This window comes from Antedon mediterranea, chromosome 6 (assembly GCF_964355755.1).
Source record: "Antedon mediterranea chromosome 6, ecAntMedi1.1, whole genome shotgun sequence".
Taxonomy (NCBI): Eukaryota; Metazoa; Echinodermata; class Crinoidea; order Comatulida; family Antedonidae; genus Antedon; species Antedon mediterranea.
Genome location: NC_092675.1, coordinates 10628820 through 10648427, shown reverse-complemented (window position 1 = coordinate 10648427; position 19608 = coordinate 10628820). Strand labels below are relative to the sequence as shown.

The 19608-nt window shown below is 33.9% G+C and overlaps 1 protein-coding gene across 2 annotated transcripts; it reads left to right on the top strand.

Annotated features, from left to right (window-relative positions):
- Positions 1-583: 583 nt before the first annotated feature.
- Positions 584-15465, top strand: LOC140051636 (very low-density lipoprotein receptor-like). 2 transcript variants are annotated; one of them, XM_072096910.1, is made up of 12 exons: positions 584-759; positions 1425-1535; positions 6915-7037; positions 8557-8676; positions 9157-9525; positions 9803-9928; positions 10130-10255; positions 10589-11234; positions 11373-11773; positions 12066-12453; positions 12755-12890; positions 13379-15464. In XM_072096910.1, the coding sequence occupies exons 1-12, from the start codon at positions 687-689 to the stop codon at positions 13394-13396; spliced, it is 2637 nt and encodes an 878-aa protein (XP_071953011.1). In that variant the 5' UTR covers positions 584-686; the 3' UTR covers positions 13397-15464. The 2 variants fall into 2 exon arrangements, with proteins under 2 accessions (XP_071953011.1, XP_071953012.1); XM_072096911.1 differs by lacking the exons at positions 584-759; positions 1425-1535 and adding an exon at positions 5341-6076 and having other exon boundaries at positions 13379-15465.
- The last annotated feature ends 4143 nt before the right edge of the window (positions 15466-19608 follow it).

Sequence of the window (19608 nt, the reverse complement as noted above, 5' to 3'; positions counted from 1 at the left end):
TGTAGCCTCTACACAAATAATTATAATATGCAGTAGAGAACTAAATGTCGTTTACTTTTTGTTTCCTCTTGATCTAAATAAAATGCTGTTGAAAATTCTACCTCTATCCATGTAGGTTATACCTCCATGCTCTATCATACAGTAATTTTGACAACAGAAATTATATAATATTATGATTATTATTATGTGCGTCAATGAAAACAATGTTATAATCATGTGACAATTACTACTATACTACACACACACGTGACGTGTAAACAGCGCGTCGTGTGTGTGTAGTATAGTAAATATTTTGGCTATTCCAACAGCTGTTTGTTCTCCCTCTTAAATGTAAAATGTTTAAAACGAAGTCTAAAATCACCTTAGAATATGTTTTAAATTGTACTCTGTACTTTATTATGTTTATATGATATAGTATTGTTCGTATAATTTTGTAAGAAACATAGTTACACGAGGTAGGTTAATAATTATAATATCAGTCAGTCGCCATTTCTTGGCACTCATTCAAAAATTAATCTCCTGATGTGACGTCATTTCCATAGTTGTGTGCCTTTTTTATTATCAGAGCAGCAGCAGATGAAAAACGCCCGCCGAAGAGAATACACACGAAGTCTAGTACACTCCGGAATACCTTTTGAAATTACTCCAGACATTTTGACACGGATTTATACACAGTTCTTTAGGAAATGGTTTCTTCATTACGACTGAATGTGCTGTTACTATTTAGTTTACACTGCTTAATGTTTAAATATGTTTTAGGTAAGTAATATATGTTTGAAGTTGTTAAACGTGGCAAGAAAGTTGGGCACATGCTTGAATGAAATGCCGGGCGGCGGTGGTGTGATATCTGAAAACATGGCGTGATCTCAAGCAAAAAGTGCCTGCAACAAGCATCCATACATGCAACAGTAATATTAATAATATTTAGCCTAAATAAAAAGCTAGCATACAGTAGATAATAGATTGATAAAATATACATTTGATGTCATATAACTTAGGCTAGGCCTAGGCCTATATGATTAACATCCCTCTAATCTAGCCAAATTTAATTGGTGAGTTTAAAAAACCTAAATCGTTTGTTTGTATTGTATCCAACTTAATTAACCCACAATCATTTGATCCTCAAGCCTAGCCATAATATTGTGCTATTACACCATTATTTACTGTGAAAATTAAATATAAAATAGTGTTGGATCTCAAGTTTAATTACTTTATATAGAGACTACCTAGGCTAGGCTAGTAGTAGTAGGACATAATAAATGTCATATTTTGTCAGTGTTTACTAGGCCTAGGCCTACTACTGCAGTTAGGCCTAGGCCTAAATGACATTTCATTTATTTAGGCCTACAGCACAGGCCGGCGTAGGTGCATAAGTAACTAGCCTAGCTAAACAAATTAAAATGTGTTTTTATTTTTTTATTTAGGTGGATGTGGCCCTGACCAATTTCAATGTCGGACAGACAGATGTATACCTGCAGTTTGGAAATGTGATGGTGAAAATGATTGTGGAGATGGATCTGATGAGCAAGATTGTGGTATGCATAAATGCAATTTCCTCAATTGCAATTTTTTCATTAAATTATAAAAGAATGCCAATTGTGATAATTTTGTATGCACATTGGTTAAAAGTTTATAAATTATACAAACATTTATAGAAACCAGGACTAGGCCTAGCCTATATTTCCCTTTTTCCTGGTTTATAAATGCTGTGGCACTGCATGCACTAGACTCAAAGTGTAGAGTCTGAGTAGTAAACTGTAAATTCACCTGATTGGTCAGGCTGAATGATGCATGACCAGCCCTTTTGTAGCTGTGATCTGATTGGTCAATTGCTAACACACCTTCATAATATGCAGCTAGAATTATTTGAAGAATGTTTTTGCCTGAATGAATGAATTTTACTTTATAAATTCCTTCCTACATGAAATTATAAAAGTACTGATTATCAATCTAACTAAGTTAAATTATGCAATTAAGTAAGAATGTGTAGTATGTTACACTTGTTTAAATTTACTGAGATTGAGTAGGTAGGTTTTAAAAAAATAGAATCTGTTTTGTTGTATGTTTTACTGTATACTAGTGTAAAGGTGTAGTTTCAATAAAAGAAATTTGTTCATGAGTAATATTGTACAATGCAATTTTTCCACTGTACAGAGGTCAAAGTATTAATTTCCTCCAAAGTGATCACCTCATACAAGAAATTCTGTACTGTACTGTACTTGTTAAGATTTTAGCACCCTTGTGTTTTTACTATTCTCAATCTGATTAATAATTCTGTACTCTAGGCTAAATGTGAAATGTTATACTTTTTAATATTAATTACATCAAACAGGCAAACTCCTAGTTGTAATAAAACTACAGTACACTCTGCCTTAGTCAAATCTAATGGGAGTGGTATAAAAAGTTTGAGTTATGCAAACTTTGACTTGCAGATTTGTAAAAAAAATTCTAGGTCCACTCACTAGTCGCGATAGTTTGACTTACAATAATAATTACACAGTAATGACTAATGTATAGGAAAGAATTTGGACTTTCATAAATATTTTACTTTCTATTTTTATTTTTTTACTTACTGTACGCGAATTTCGACTTGGGCGGAGTCGAATTTGTTTGTGGAAAACAATATTTCATCATTTTATGAATATTTGAGGATTTCGACTTACCGATTTCTTACAACCGATTTCTTACAAGAAAAATGAAAAGCGAAAACAGAATGTTAATTTGTACTGTATATAAATATTTGTTGATGGATTCAAATGGAGAGTCATTATATACCAATAGATAAAAGTTGCTCCTTCATCTTTTTTTTTGTAATGTATTATACCATATGGACAATTGTCTGAAATAAAAGTTGAATTGAAAAAAATAATAAATATATCCCGACTAATGTACTGTAGGGCCTGTTTAGAAAGAAGTGACTTTATATTGTGTTTAGTTTGTATTCTATGTATGGGTTTTGCTAAACATCGCAAACCTCCAGAAAGACGAGCAAACCCTTCGAACCAACATAAAAGTCAGTGAATCGTGTAGTGTACTGTACAAAAATACTCGTTATTTTTATTTTTGGGGTAAAACATCATTTTTTGGTTAAAAAGTAAATTGCTAAACCCCGCAAACCTAAAAAAAAACATAGCACGACGTAGTGTACGAAAATGAAAAAGATGCTATTCTAAAAAATTAATGGTGGGCCAGCTGATCATCGTCGCTAAATTAATAGTTTGAAAACGGCATTTCTTTGGTGACTTTTTTCTTGCTTGATGAATCCTTTGTGGTGGAGTCCATCAATTATGGGGGTGTTTAGTATTACGAACCCTATAAAACAGTGCTTCTTCAACCAATGTGTAGTCAAAAGATTTATTTAGTTAAATCGCTAAATTGATAATTGCGTATTCTATAATCACGTGACTGATGTAATCATCAGCGACGTATTAAATACACATGATTTAATTTATGCTCAAGCTGCCCATTCGCATTTTTGCAATTTGCGATTGGAGTTGTCAATTCGCGGAAAAAAAAATTATATCATTCGCAAAACTTGCGAAAATAATTTTTCCTTAAAAACTCAAACTTCGTCCGCTTAGTTAGGCTTCAAATATTAAAGTTTTATGCAAACCACAACGACTTTGTCGCCGCCGTCGCCATTCTATAATAATTGACAGCGATGTTGCGTTGCAGTACTTGCTAACAATGACTTTTTTTTGCGTCATTCGAATAAATTAAAACGAGTTTTCCGTTAGGAGGCTTACTAATTGTACAGACGAGTAGTTGTAAATCGCGTTGTCTGTAAATGTACACGCGGCCGACTAAGGAGAATTTCTTTTATGCATAGACATGCACAGTAATTGTAATTACAAACAAACTGCGCATGTGTATCTGATGAAAATATCGCGCAATAACAAACATGATGCATGGACATTCCGCCGACGTCGTAGTTCGTTTGTGGTGTGTTACAATGTTTTCGCGAGTGAATAAGAAGCATAAAACACAAACGAAAACTATTTATTAATTCATATTGTTTGTGATAAAAAACTTTATCCAGGCAGGCTGCATATGCTGATAATTGATAGAGGCCCGACGGCGATCATACATGACTCGGCTGTGGCATAGGCCTAGTCAACCGTTGAATAGGCCTCCTATAAGTTATGGCCGTGGCGACTGGTATCGCGTCAGGTCGGTGAGGCTGCAGTAGATACAGTAGGCCTAACATATTTTAATGGGTCATGTTTTATTTGTATTTTTATCATCAATTTTGAATGAATAAAGATAAAAACAATACAAGACAACAATCTATATATTTATTTCATGTATCTACCAATAAATTTAGCCATTTTCATGGTTTTTAAAATTTGCTAAAGAATTTTCAATTTTGCGGAAAAAAAATTGCAGACCTTTTGCAAATTTTGCGAAAGAAAATTTGACCTTAGGGTGAGCGTAGTTAATGTGTTTGGACAATGCTTGCTGTTTATAACACACATTTTTATCAACTGTGCTACTTTATCACATGATTCATAGTGCTGCTATTCCGGTTTTCCTTGACGTATGTACAGTGTTGACATGTACAGTAGATGTAACAATTGTTTTCATCAAATTGGTTCTGAATAGCCATTGACGACATTATATAGCGGCTAGCGTGCCTACTGTAAGCCTATTTTTTCCCAAATTACAAAATTCTAGCAAACATTTGCTAGTTTTGAAATGAACATGCTAAACAATATTGCAACTTTGAAACTAAAGGCACCACACATTATTAAACCAAAAATAAAATTTTTAATTTTGCTCTAAAAATATTGATTTTGTGAAAGAAAATGTTGGGCCTTTCACTAATTTTGCAAAGGCATTTTTGCCTTGGCGTGCTTGTAGCATTGCCACTGTTAATAATATACAGTATAATGACCAAATGAAAAAAAAAACGCATTTTAGCCATCTTTTCCGAGTGTAGAGAGGCTTGCCGGCTATTATCTAGCTACTGTGCCTAGCCTAAAAAGGGTTTGAGTTTGTTATTCAACCCCAAGGAATCTAACTTTTACTTTTAATTACTGATGCATAAAAATACATGTTATATAAATTTCAATTGTGAAGCTATGCTACCAACTAATCAATACCATTTCAACTTCACCACCATTCATTAAATTTAGCATAGAGACTAATTTGCATTATAATGCAGAGTTGTCAATAAAAAAAGTGGTCTGATTATAATACATTATTCAAAAGATGAGGGCAGCAAACAGGATAATTAAATCTTGCCCAAACAGGTTTTTAGGAAACCACTGGAACAAAAAAAAAACATATAATGCAATGATAATTGCTCTCATGCTGCGAAAAGAAGTTAATAATTAATACTTTACCTACTGTACTGTAGTATCAAAAGTCATGTTACTGTACCTGTTGGTTGATGCTTGTTTCGCGATAACTAATATAATAATTAAATTCTAAAAATGTTGATGGTAGGTATGGTTTAAGAGTCATGTCTTTTAAATACAAAGTTGGTTTTAATTATCTAATTATTTGAGCTAATAATATTAGTGTGGGTAGATTTTATTTACTAATAATACAGCTTAAGAGGAAGTAGTCATCTAAAATTTCTTTGATATGTTTAGTTTTCACCCATTCATAGTCTTACTATGAGCCAAGGTTGATGATTGGTTGTCTTATAGTCAGACCATTGCGATAACCAATCACAACCTGTGAGGTGATGCAGTATTTTTGTGTGTGAAGTGAACCATGACCATGGTAGAGATAGGTGTAGTAGGCGATGCCAATAAGAATGTAGAATGTAAATACTAAATCCTGTTGCTATATAGAAGGGATCACTGATGCATTTCAGTCGTGATATTGGTAGCAGATAAGCAAGTTTTGATTTTGGTTTCTTTTAACCTTGATTTTGTACCACAAGCAATATTGCCAAAGATGTCTACCAAGGAATACTTGTTATTTGTGTCAATTTTAGTTTGTGTTGGTAGTCTTAGCACCAATAAACATACCGACAAAGAAGTGCCTAATACTAGAGTTGAGCGAGGAATTTTGTCTCATCGTATTCCCCGTGTAATTCCAGGCAGAAGGAAACTTCCATTTTTATGTAAGATATCTGGAAGCGTTTTTTTGTTTTTTCAGTAGATGATTTGTGACTAGTATTAAGTATTAAGCTGATATGGTATACTGTAGTTAGATTTATATTTAAATGCTCGCTGTTATTTTAAATGTTGTTTTTAAAATAGTCTATTGCTGAAAGAATTTTGTTGAAGTTACTTAGCTCGCTAAATCAGCATTACTTGTGTAGTCAAGCTGCAGTGAGTTAGTACAATTTCTATGCATAAATATGCTGAATACATGCGGGTGTTTTCAGTGTTTGTTTTGGCCGCGACACAATAAAGCCTTTCTTCCAGACTATACTGTAGATTTTCTTTCAACAGTGGGAGAAAAGACACGCTGAAAAGGAAATTGTATTCTTGGTAAATTGGCAAAGCTTAACTTTTCTGGTTTTATATTGAATACCTTACATATTTAAGGCAAATTATTATATAGTTGTTTTGTTTGACAAGCAATCTTTTATGGATTTGTTAAGTGCTTTATCAAACTGTGTATATTTACAATACATAGAAGGGATATGATATCTTGCTAACAAAACAGGAATAAGATTACAAGAGTACTTTATTGACTTGGTCCATGGTAAACAAATTAGGCCTTGCCTTTTGAGGTGAGTGAGTAAGATCACTCACCTACTGCCCTGCCCCAATGTGATTTACAACACACTTAAAATTTGGTAAACTTCTACTACACACCGAAATACAAACAGCACACCCCTGAATGTATTGAGGAGTGCAATTTGCAACACCTACAATTTTCAAAAGACAAATCCGACAAAAGTTTTTATAACAATTTTTTATCAATTGTGTATCTTTTTGTTTTACTAACAGTTAAAAATACATGCAGTGCGACAGAGTTTACTTGTAGCAATCAGGAATGTATTCCAAGCAGATGGCAATGTGATGGAGACCCTGACTGCAATGACCAGTCTGATGAAAATTCCAAAATATGTCGTAAGTAATTTGGTATTTATTCTGGTCCTCAAGCTTGACTGAAAAATGAGGATCATCATACTGGTAGCCGATCCCATATTCTTTTAGAATAGCCAAACAAATCAACATTTCGATCAATAATGAATTTGTTCATATTTCGAGCTATCAGCAGACATTCCAACCAAATTTTATGGCATGGAATTCGGCTCAACAGGATTTTAGATCTTTGGTTTCTCTGCAACTACTGTACTTCATTAATTTTTTTATTAGAAACACATTTATTTATACATAGATTAAAAGTAAAACAAGTACTTTCAAACAAAGCAAAGTTATTTTTGAATGAATACAGTATGATTTTTATCACTTATTTTAATTTTGTGATTATTGAAAAATGATCCCCTCTGTATGATTTTATTAGGACACTTTTGAAATTTTATTTGAAATTGTTATGATAGAGAATGCATGATTTGTCTTGTTTGTAGTAAGTCGCTTTAGAAGTAACTGAACTTTAGTTTCCCTTTTTTCCTATCAGTCATTGTGAAAATTCGCAGCCAATAGGCTTGGCTGTATTGTATTGACAAATCAATAAAAATTTGTAACATAATGAAATAGAAACTTAAACTTTGGACTGATGACATGGTGGTATGATCTTTATAATATGATGCCATAACTCTTGTGTGATAATTTTATTTGTCTTTGTAGTTCAACAATCAATTCTATTAGTGTTAGCGCATTAATAATTATTATTGGTAAACAGTGATGAAGCTAGACTATTGGTGCGAGATAGGGAAAATATGTGGGAAAAACATATTTTAAAGTTTAATTTGTTTCAGAGAGGGAAACGGAGACATTACAAAATAATAGATTTTTCTCAGATTTCCTTAGTTTACTTTTTAATTATAGTATATAAATGTTTTAAATAAATATTTAATTTTATGAACTTAATAATGGTTATTTAGTAAGGTCATGAAGTAAAGAATTCTTCACGCCATGGTTTCGGTCATAAAGACTTTAAAATATGGCTCCACTAAGACTGTAACCACTTGTGAAGGTTATAAGGTTATGATCCTGTATAGAGGTCACATGGAATTTATTTCAGCATGTCTTGAGGGGTTTAAGGATTTTGTAGTTTAACATCACATTGTTGTGTAAACTGTAATGTATTTATTTAATAATACAAATACAGTATAATGACATTCCTTTAAACCATAATATTCATTAATAGAATTGGCATCAACTTAAGGAGTGTACAGTTGTTAAAAAACTTGTTTTTGCCAAGTATGATCAATGTGGTATTTATTAACTTTGTTACACAAGAGACTGGAGTTATAACTTTTAATCTTTTACAGTTCAACATAAAACGAAGACTAAGCTATTGGTATTAAGAACTACATACATTTTTTGAAACATTGTTATTTTGTCATGTACAAGGGGGCTATAGCAACTATTTTTTCTATTGATAATTATTCAATGCATTGCCACAATTGTATTGTAACCAATACCATAATAATCTCTACATTGTGTATTTTAATTGTTGTAGAAGCAAGAACTTGTAGACCAGACCAATTTAGTTGTGGGGAAGGTAGCATTTGTATTCCTGCAACATGGCAATGTGATCGTGACCCAGATTGTGACAATGGTGCCGATGAAGCTAACTGTGGTAAGTAACATTTTATGGTTCTGTTTCTGCTGAGAAAATATAGCTGATTAATAACTGTGTGAATAAATTAACCCCAATTTCTTGGCAGCAGAAATGGGACAAATTTTCAATAACCGGTTTAATAGCAGCCTGGAAATAACGCTTAAAACATCCCAATTGATTTGGTGTTAAAACACGATTTAACCGGTTATCACTGCAACTTTTAGCTGCATCGCAAAATAATGATTAATATTGGAAACTTTAGTATCTTGAACATTTTACTGTCAGATTGCTTTGCATTTTGGGTAATTTTAACACTATTCAACACCAACCACAAATTTAAACAGTTTTTTTGGGAGCAGAAATGCGGTTTATTCAGCGCTACAGTATGCAGTAGAAACATACCCTATCAAGTGTTTATCGCCCTCTTAATACATATCTTGTAGAATTTGTAATTTTACTAAAAGCCCCCTAAAATCTAAATTATAAATTTATATTTAGATGCTGTAACATGTACTGCTGATGAATTCACCTGTTCAAATGGAAAATGTATCACAAATCGTTGGGTGTGTGACCTAGACGATGATTGTGGTGATAACAGCGATGAACTGTCTTGCCCTCCAATCACATGTGCCCCCAATGAATTCATGTGCAATAACTCCCATTGCATTCCTGAACGATGGAAGTGTGATGCAGACTATGATTGTCCTGACCTGTCTGATGAATCCAGCGACCAATGTACCCCAACGCCACACCACAGCCATTGTTCAAATCGCGAGTTTGAATGTAATAATGGGGAATGCATTCACACAAGTTGGAAATGCGATGGAGGACGTGACTGCACCGACGGTTCTGATGAAAGTGGATGTCGTAAGTGTGCATTTTATTGTATTAAACAATATTTTGGTATAATAAAAACATTGTAAAAATAGCATTGGCATTAATGAGGTTAATTGAGTGGCCAATGTGAACAGACAAAAGAGCGCTGTTTGATGGTAGCTTTATGACACTTCAGGGGAAAGATAGTTGTGCAAAATTCAGCCCTGTAAGTTATTCTCCCACATTTACATTTAGATGAAATTGCTGTTCTAAACAAGTCATTTTTTGTTAAGTGTTATCATTAAATATTTGTTTCTTTTGTAAACAGCTGTGGTCACCTGTTATGAAACACAGTTTACCTGTACTAATGGAGAATGTATTGATGGAATCCGTGAATGTGATGGACATGCTGATTGCACAGACAATTCAGATGAACATGTTTTATGTCCTACTGGTAAGTAAATCACTACATTTATACTTTCTAATTTTCTACTGCCAATTAGCTCAATTTTCAATAACGAAGATGTATGGTAGGATGATGGGAACATCTCCGACAAAAAGTTGTTCCAACGGACATTTTACTTACTCATTTTCTGCCATATTTTGGATAGTATACTTCATCTTGATAAAACAATTAATTTAAAATTCTTTACAGCTCCTAAAGAATGCAATACAAATGATGATTTCCGTTGCAACAATGGCAAATGTATAAATGCGGCCAAGACTTGCAATGGTCAGCCAGACTGTGGCGATGGATCAGATGAAGATCCCTCTAAGTGTAGTAAGTTTTTCTGTTTAGCCATTGAATATATATATCTCCTTAGGTTTAGAACAAAAAATGGCAACTGCCAGTTTTGCGACTATAGCTAGGTGGGTACACCTGATATGCAGTGCATTATATGGTATTATGTATGTTGATTCTTGTTATCATTTTAAGGTAGTGATGTATCAATATTCATCCAGTGGAACAGCAATTTTCATTTGAAAAATAAAATGTTCTATTTTCACCTTGAAAATATTTGTGCCATTGCACTCGTAAACATTAATTATTTATATATTTCTAAATTGAAAGAGAATTTTCTATTTAACAGTTATACTATTATTTTATTTACAGATGTTGATGAATGTAGCACAAATACACACAACTGTAGCAACAGTGCCATTTGCCATGACTTAAACATTGGCTTTTACTGTTCCTGCTCTTCTGGTTTTAAGTTGAATGAGGTGAACCAGTGCATAGATATTGATGAATGTAAGCAATTTAATCCAAAGGTTTGCAGCCAAGAATGCACTAACCTTAATGGTGGCTATAAATGTTTCTGCAAGCCAGGTTATTTTCTTGAACACGATTCATACTGCCGAGCAATCGGTCCTGACCCACTGGTCATCTTTGCAAACCGTGTTGATTTACGTGAATATGACCCGAGAAAGAAGGAATACAGAATGATTGTGGACCATCAGAGAAGTGCCGTTGCTCTTGATTATGACATAAAGAATGAACAAGTTTACTGGACCGACGTGAACCTTGAACAGATCTTCCGTACCAACATCAATGGCAGCGGTGAACCTGAACCTGTTATCACTGTAGCCAACACACCAGATGGCATCTGTATTGACTGGGTATACCGAAATATGTATTGGACAGATGCTGGTACCAACACCATTGAAGTAGCAAGTCTTGAAGATCCCAGCAAACGTGCCATTCTGATTTCTGAAAATCTAGATGAGCCTAGAGCTATCACTATTGACCCAAGAGTAGGGTAAGTAAATCTGTTCACAATGAAAATATTTTTGCCAACAATAAACGAGTACATTGGCCACCTTAGTTATTTTTCTTACAGTTGGTGATTTAATTTTTAAAAGGTATATGAAATATGGTATATTTGATACATTTGCAGGTACATGTTCTGGTCTGATTGGGGACAAGCAGCAAAGATTGAACGAGCAGGAATGAATGGACAACACAGGGTAACTCTTATTGACACAGACATCGACTGGCCGAATGGTCTTGCTTCTGATCTTGTACAAGATCTTCTCTTCTGGGTTGATGCTAAAAGACATACACTAAACAGTATGGACTACAATGGCCAAGCAAGACGCATCATCCTTCAATCCGATACTATTCTACCGCATCCATTTGCAATTACTGTATTTGAAGACTATGTCTACTGGACTGATTGGCAGAAGGAGAGCATTATTAGAGCTAATAAATTCAATGGTGGAAACCGAACGACTCTTGTTGAAAGGCTCTACTCACCAATGGATATCCAGATATATCATCCACAAAAACAAATAGATGGTAAGATATATTGTTGTAATCAAAATAATTGCATTACTAAAACATGGTATGATTCGTTCCATAAGGTTTGAATCTTAAAGTATTCAAAATTCATATTGCAATTTAATAATTGTATTATTATATAGTAAGGGGTCTTATTTTGATGTTTTATATTTTTATAATGTCCTATCAATTATGCAAATATTGTGGTTTTAGCCATTTATAATGATTATTGCAAATAATAATAATTTGAGATAATTATTTTGTGTACTATAGTATAATGATCGCTAAAGAGGGTTTGTTTTTTTAACAGGTATTGTTAACTTATGTGAAGGACATAATGGTGGATGTTCTGACCTCTGTGTAGCTGCTCCTAAAATCAGCGATGGTTCGGCTAAATATTCATGTCTTTGTCCTTCTAACTCTTCACTCACATCTGATCTTCGAACATGTCATGGCTCTGAAAAGAATCCATTAACACCACCACCTGTTACCACAAGTGTGCCATCTATTACCACACTGAGCAACAACATTGACAACAAAGTAACCAATAAAAACAACAACCATGAAAATGAGGTGCCCAATAATGATGCATTAGACCAGGGACGACATACAGCTCCATCCGTCATTATAAGTGGAGTGGTTGGCGGTCTGGTTTTCATCATTATAGTTGTCATCATTATAGCTTTTGTAGGGTGGAGGTATGTACACTTTCTGTTTTTCAAACAAAGGCAATATCTAACAGGATACTGAGCTCTGGATATCTAATGATTTATCTGTGGCTGCGACATAATTAGTTCCACACTGCAGACACTGTGCGCCGCGGAAAATATGTACGTTGTACCCTACTGTTGGTTTTTTGTCGCAGTCAGATCAGGCAAGCCCTCATGTTCAAACTAATTACCTACCTTGTACTTGTTTTTTTATGTTTACAGTCTCCTGTATCATTTGATTTGATACTGTTTTAAAACCAATTTTGTTTACATTTAAATTTTCCTTTAGGTATTTAAGCTCTAAGAATAGAAGAAAGTCAATGAACTTTGATAATCCAGTATACAGAAAAACAACTGAAGATGATCAACAACTATTTTTACACCATCCAGAAAAATATGAACACAATCCTGGCCAATATTTACCTGTAAGTATTGTATTGTTATATTTAAAAAAATATTTCACCTGTTTGATTCTAATTGCATGTAAATGCAATTAATAGTATTACAAAAGTATAAATTACCATGAAAGGAACCATTCAATTTAGAGATGCAACTAGAAAGAAGAAATGTTTAGACTACACTGTGGCTGAGGCATGGGTGCTTAAATATTGAATACCCACATACTTAATATACCTAATATATGTTTGCCAAAAATATTCCAGTCAGTAGGCGGATGTGTTTTTTTGACGCGCTAAATACATAGGCAAGGTTTTTTTTAACCTTTTAAACTTTTTTAGCCCTTATTAATATGCCCGACATGGGTGTCACCACAGCACAAAACGCCTGTCCACTACCAGATAGCAAATAGCCCTGTGAATCATGTGGTACCACAGTTGATGATGTGAACTCTATAGTTAGATAACATATGCCTAAATAATTGTTTTTAAACATGCACATTTTCTTTTTCTTCCAGATAAAAACAATGGCATAACAAGACCTTTATGTAGATATAGAAATATAATATGTTGAGTATTAATGAAGGGAAAATAATGATGATAAACCAGAAAAAATGTAAACAAGTGTCAGCCACCAATTATATTGATGAAGTGCCATTAAATGTAATGTTTAGCCTCGGTTGTCTATTATTATACAGGGTATAGCTTATTGTCACAGAGTGAATATTAAACAGTAGGCATTTCTGTGAAAAGCTCCTGAACATTGATAACCCTTGAGATGCAGCTTCATTTTGTATATGTATTTTTGTAAGTGCGAATTACTAAATTGTTTTCCGTTCCATCAATATTTAGTTTCTTGTTAAAAACAAATAAAACAAAATATTGTAAAACTGATGATTAAAAGAGGGCATACACAGCACAGGAGTAATTAATATATATATTATTATATATTATATTGTTAATAATGATTAATATACATTTAAAAACAAAAGACAAAAAAAATCATAAAAATGGTGAAAACTTGTTTTAAAAAAAAGCAATTTTGGTACAAGGTGCTGGTAAGGATTGTAAATATGAGTGGCGCATATACCTTGTGTGATAGAGTGTGTGATGGTGTTGTATATTTAGTGTTTCAGATGTATGATTTCCGAATTAATTGATATGCAAGTCTGTGAGAAATATTGAGAATTTAGTTTGTGGATGAGTGTTGAAATAAAGCTTGAATGTACAGAAATTGATACAAATTGTAAATATTTAATAACTCATTCATTGTAAGCTTTTGTAAAATTATTTATTTCCTCAACGTCATGTGAAGTTTCTCCCCATATCTATAATTTTAACTTTGGGTAAAACCTATTGCTATTGAAGCTCTTGCTATTCAGTTATTCCAGAATGTAACATATATTTTTCATGTAACGTATCAAGACTAATTTACTAGTTTCTGTAAAGTACTAAAAAAAAAAATATTTATTTGATATGTTGTAAATTAAATGTAAAATATTAAGTTGATTTATGGCAGTCAATAGTAAGTACAAGTAGAGCATAAAAATATTGTTTACTGTATATAAGCCGAGAAATATATCTTTGTATTGGATTTATTTGTTTTTGTGTGAAAATATTTACTAGGGACAAAATGAAACAAGGAAAGTTAAATTGTACTTGAATACAGCATGATGTCGAGTTATAAAATGAGACTGAAATCAAATGTAATGACATTTAAACATTTAGCTTTTATTTCTACTACTATCAAGAAACAGTAGAAGTTGAATACATTTGGTGACAGAATTAAACTTGGTATACTATAGATGAAATAATATTAAAGTTGTACCATTGTATTCTACTACTGTGAAGTGATTTGTGTTGCAGTTGACAGTTCTACCTATATGTTAAAACACTGGAAATTATGTATTTGTGACTGTTGTAAAAATGTTTCAGTTGTATCTTCTCAGAAAAAATATAATAATAGATACAAATTGTTTTGTTATTAATTATTAGTACCCTTGTTGATATTAATTATTCCAATTAATAAAAAACAAATTATCCTGCACAATTTATGTCTTGTGCTTCCTTATTTAGAGTTATGTTTACAATTTGTTATGCTAACAAGATTCATTGGAAGCCTATAGTTATGGTTTCTCAGAACCATACAGTATAAAGTATGAAATTCCCATTAAGAGTTGGTGAACATCCGTCCAAAATACGCAGAATTTTTTTCAAAATACGTAAACTTGAGGGCGCTAAACCAATCCATAATACGCATGAATCACTTTTCACAGATATAATAAATATATGGCTAGGCTCTGACTTTTCAGTCTGGAGTGCGCCCTATAGCCTTCGTCTTGTAACAGCTCACCAGAGAGCTGTAATAAGAACGATTGGGAAACCAACAAGTTGGCGGCCGTTAATGTGTTCAAAAACATTATTTAATATGATATAACAAGAAATATTTCTTACAAAAAACGCTGCTCGCTTATTGACGTAACAGTTTTAAAGATATATTGTCTCTCTGAAAAATATTTTTTATTTCAAATTTGTTTTTGAATGTGTCATTTTATTGTCACATAATAGTTATTTTACCTGAAAAAAATGTAATTAAAAGCAATAAATATTTCAATTGTCTGTCAGACAATGGTTTTTGATTTATAATTAAACGTTTCTTTTCTCTTTTTATAATGTGAATTTTGTTACATAAGTGAATAACTTTGATATGAAACCGACTCAATTTAGTTTATTTTATTGCTAAGGTCAAGTCTGGGGGTCACTTCATCACGCCTTTGATACTTCAAGTGTGAAGTATCATATTACAAACAAAAACTTTCATGGACTGTTTTGATAATAATTCAATGATTATCTGACAGCGAAATACAGTATTGTCATGGGACTCATAAATACCAGAAATGCAGCTGGTACCTATAAATTATAGTTGAGTTTCCATTTTAGCAAAAATGTCAAAGTGTAGTACTATAACTGCTGCTTGATTTCATCATGGATTAAAGAATAGAAGGATATGCATCGACGGTGACATCAAACGATTTTACAACGCGCTTGCCTATACTAAAGCACTGCTGCCAATCAAACAAACACGTTCATTGAACTCCGTGTCTCTCTAACCGCGGCCCTATGTAAAACGCTGCGAATCAACTGTTACATTTTTTAGACCAAAACGTAACCATGTAGAAATCGTATGCGTAGTCTGAATGTTCTATTGACATGTCTGCGTCGATGATTAATTGACAACAAAAATGTATTGCTGAACAATTCTGTTTTAGTTTCATAACAATCAGACTACGAAAAGTTCACTTTCTTACGACTGGTAATTTTAAGTAGTTGGTAATATTAATAAAATATGCAATTTTTATATTTGAATTATCATTATTTGCCTGCCATCTTCTGTCATTAAAAATTGCGTTAATCTATAGAATATTAAATTATGCATTTGACCATGTATGACAGTATTGTCATGGGACTCATAAATACCAGAAATGCAGCTGGTACCTATAAATTATAGTTGAGTTTCCATTTTAGCAAAAATGTCAAAGTGTAGTACTATAACTGCTGCTTGATTTCATCATGGATTAAAGAATAGAAGGATATGCATCGACGGTGACATCAAACGATTTTACAACGCGCTTGCCTATACTAAAGCACTGCTGCCAATCAAACAAACACGTTCATTGAACTCCGTGTCTCTAACCGCGGCCCTATGTAAAACGCTGCGAATCAACTGTTACATTTTTTTAGACCAAAACGTAACCATGTAGAAATCGTATGCGTAGTCTGAATGTTCTATTGACATGTCTGCGTCGATGATTAATTGACAACAAAAATATATTGCTGAATAATTCTGTTTTAGTTTCATCACAATCGGACTACGAAAAGTTCACTTTCTTACGACTGGTAATTTTAAGTAGTTGGTAATATTAATAAAATATGCAATTTTTATATTTGAATTATCATTATTTGCCTGCCATCTTCTGTCATTAAAAATTGCGTTAATCTATAGAATATTAAATTATGCATTTGACCATGTATGTTGTTAGCGTGGCCGGTGTTCACACATACAAAAATCGTGTTTTTAATATATGGCTAAGCAGTGGTTTCTTCATAAATCTCCTTAATTATCGATGTGATTATATTTAAACTGTAGTGCCTGGTGATTGGCTAGTGGTTATGTCATCCACATCACATCCAATCACCGGGCCTAATTGAATGAAAACAGCGATCCCTGATCCGGATTGGCTGGCTATGTATAGTTGCGATTCGTTACCTAGCGGTCGTTTTGAAAAGTACACGCAGGGCAAACTTAATCACGAACAAACGAAGTACCTATTATTATTCACACAAGAAGTAAGATAACGGTGAGTATATAGATCATGATTACACGTTGTATCTACTACATTTAAGATTAGCCTAGGCCTACCTAGGCAGTATCAATGTCGGCAAATCATAGGGTTTACTAGCCCAGTTTTAGCCTAGTAGAAGGCCTGGGCCTAGGCTAGCATTCTTGCTGATTTTGTAATTTTACAACAAATGAGACAACAAATAGTTATTGTCTCAGATGTAGGGCTACTACATATAGGTCATAATGCTACTTTAATCATAAAAAATCATTAGCGTATATCAATCGCGGCAGAAACCTATACTAATTACAACATAGTCAATAGTTGACTATGATTACAATGATAGCATCTACAAACATCATGCCACCAAAGAACGCGCGAAAGAAGTGTAGCCAACAAGGTTAAATGTCGTTGCACATGTGCAGTAAACAATATATTAGGCACGCGACCGTTTCGTTGTTACCATGCGGTTAATTAAACTGTAACATTGTGGGCGGTCCGCGGTCTGTCGGCGAGAGTCAAGGAACCCTTGATCTCACGTCGATGCATATCCTTCTATTCTTTAATCCATGATTTCATCTAATAAATGAGTCATCTCGTGTGACGTAGTGGGGCTAGAGCAGCAGCGTGACAGTGAAGTTTTTATAAAATGGAATGGAATGAATCATTTCTTGGTATTGCAGCTGCTATCTTGTTGGTTCCGTCTCTATCATGGAGAATCACTTTTTGAACAGCGATAACATTATAGTTTGCCATCCAGCCTTCAGCTATATATCACTGGTTCAAAAGCATTATTTATTTAATAATATGGAAAGTAATAATCTCAATTACAACACAAATTCTTGTCAAAGCACAGTGAAGTATTTATAAAATTAAACATTCAACGTTCCAAAATCAATCAATCAAACTTTATAATGTACCAGCGCACGCGCGCGCAATATTATTTGCCGCAAGTACGTACTTCTGTACGATGTGCCAGGGGTGGCGCCAGGATCTTTCCGACGCGGGGGCTAAATTCCCCGACGGGGGGCTATGCGAGTGGAGCGAGCATCACTTGGCTGGGGGCCAGGGGGGCCGCCAAGGGCCCCTGGTGGGGGTCCAGGGGGGGGGGGAGCCCCCGGAAGCAACGCGTTATAGCGTAATTTGAGGCCGTTTTAATCAGATTTAAGTTAGCCAATTTTTTCAATTTTGTATGGTGCATAAATAAAATACTGTGTGAAAAACACATTGCAAGAGGTCCGGTACGATGACTGTGTAAATCCATTCTTTCAAATTTAAAAATGAAGTTTTTAAAGTTCAATATGCCTATCATAGAAAATATACGCGAACGTAAAACCTACCCACGGGCCAAGAGGTATATCGTTATAATCGCAGAGACGTAGGCAGGTTGCTGTTGTCTGGGGGTGCGAAAATTGTAAATGCGCGAGATATCCATGGTCTGATCTGTAAGAAAATTTTGAAAAATAGGGCTGCTAGGTCCCCGGAAATTGCAATTATACATTGATATATAAAACGAAATTACAAGTCTATCAGAGAACAAGCGCAACCACCGAGGTTGAGATGGAGCTAAGGACATTTAAACAACTATAGTTGTTAGGTCCCCGGACATTGGATTATAGTATTTCGAAAAAACCCTACCATTAGGGTTGAGCTGCTAAGAAAATTGTGAAAAATAGACCTGCTAGGTACCTGGAAATTGCACTTATATAGGCCCATATTGATAAATGAAACGAAATTATAAGTCTACAGAACCAGAGCTAAGAAAATTTTCAAAAATAGAGCTGCAGTAGGTCCCTGCAAAACATTGAAATATGAAACGAAATTATAGGTCCAGCCCACCATGGTTGGGGTGGAGCTAAGAACATTCTGACAAATAGAGTTGCTAGGTCCCGGAAATTTAACTTATTATACTTCGAAGCATAAAACAAGATATATACCGGTACGTCTCCAGAACCAGCCCTACCATGGATATAAAAAAAAATTGAAAAAATAGAGCTCTAGGTTCAATGCACTGACTGTATATTGTACATCGAAATATGAAACAAAATGTACGGTAAGTATACATGACCAGCTCTATAATTGGGGACGGTTGAGCTAAGACAATTTTGAAAACTAGAGATGCAGGTCTTCAAAAATTACACCTATACTTTAAAAAAATTCAGACATAGACTAGAGGCCTAAACAAGTTACCCTTTTTACCTTTTATTTGGAGGGGAATGCGTCCACAAGCGTAGACCATTTTCCGTCGGGGAAATCAGTTTAGATGTTGGCTAAACGAAAATGGCGTGTTTTTTGTTTAGTAATGTAGGCCGAGCCTACAGTGAAAAACGTCTATTTCAGGTTCAGGTACCCCACGGTAATCGTAAATTAAAAAATTTAACATACCAACAATAAAATAGATCGCGAAG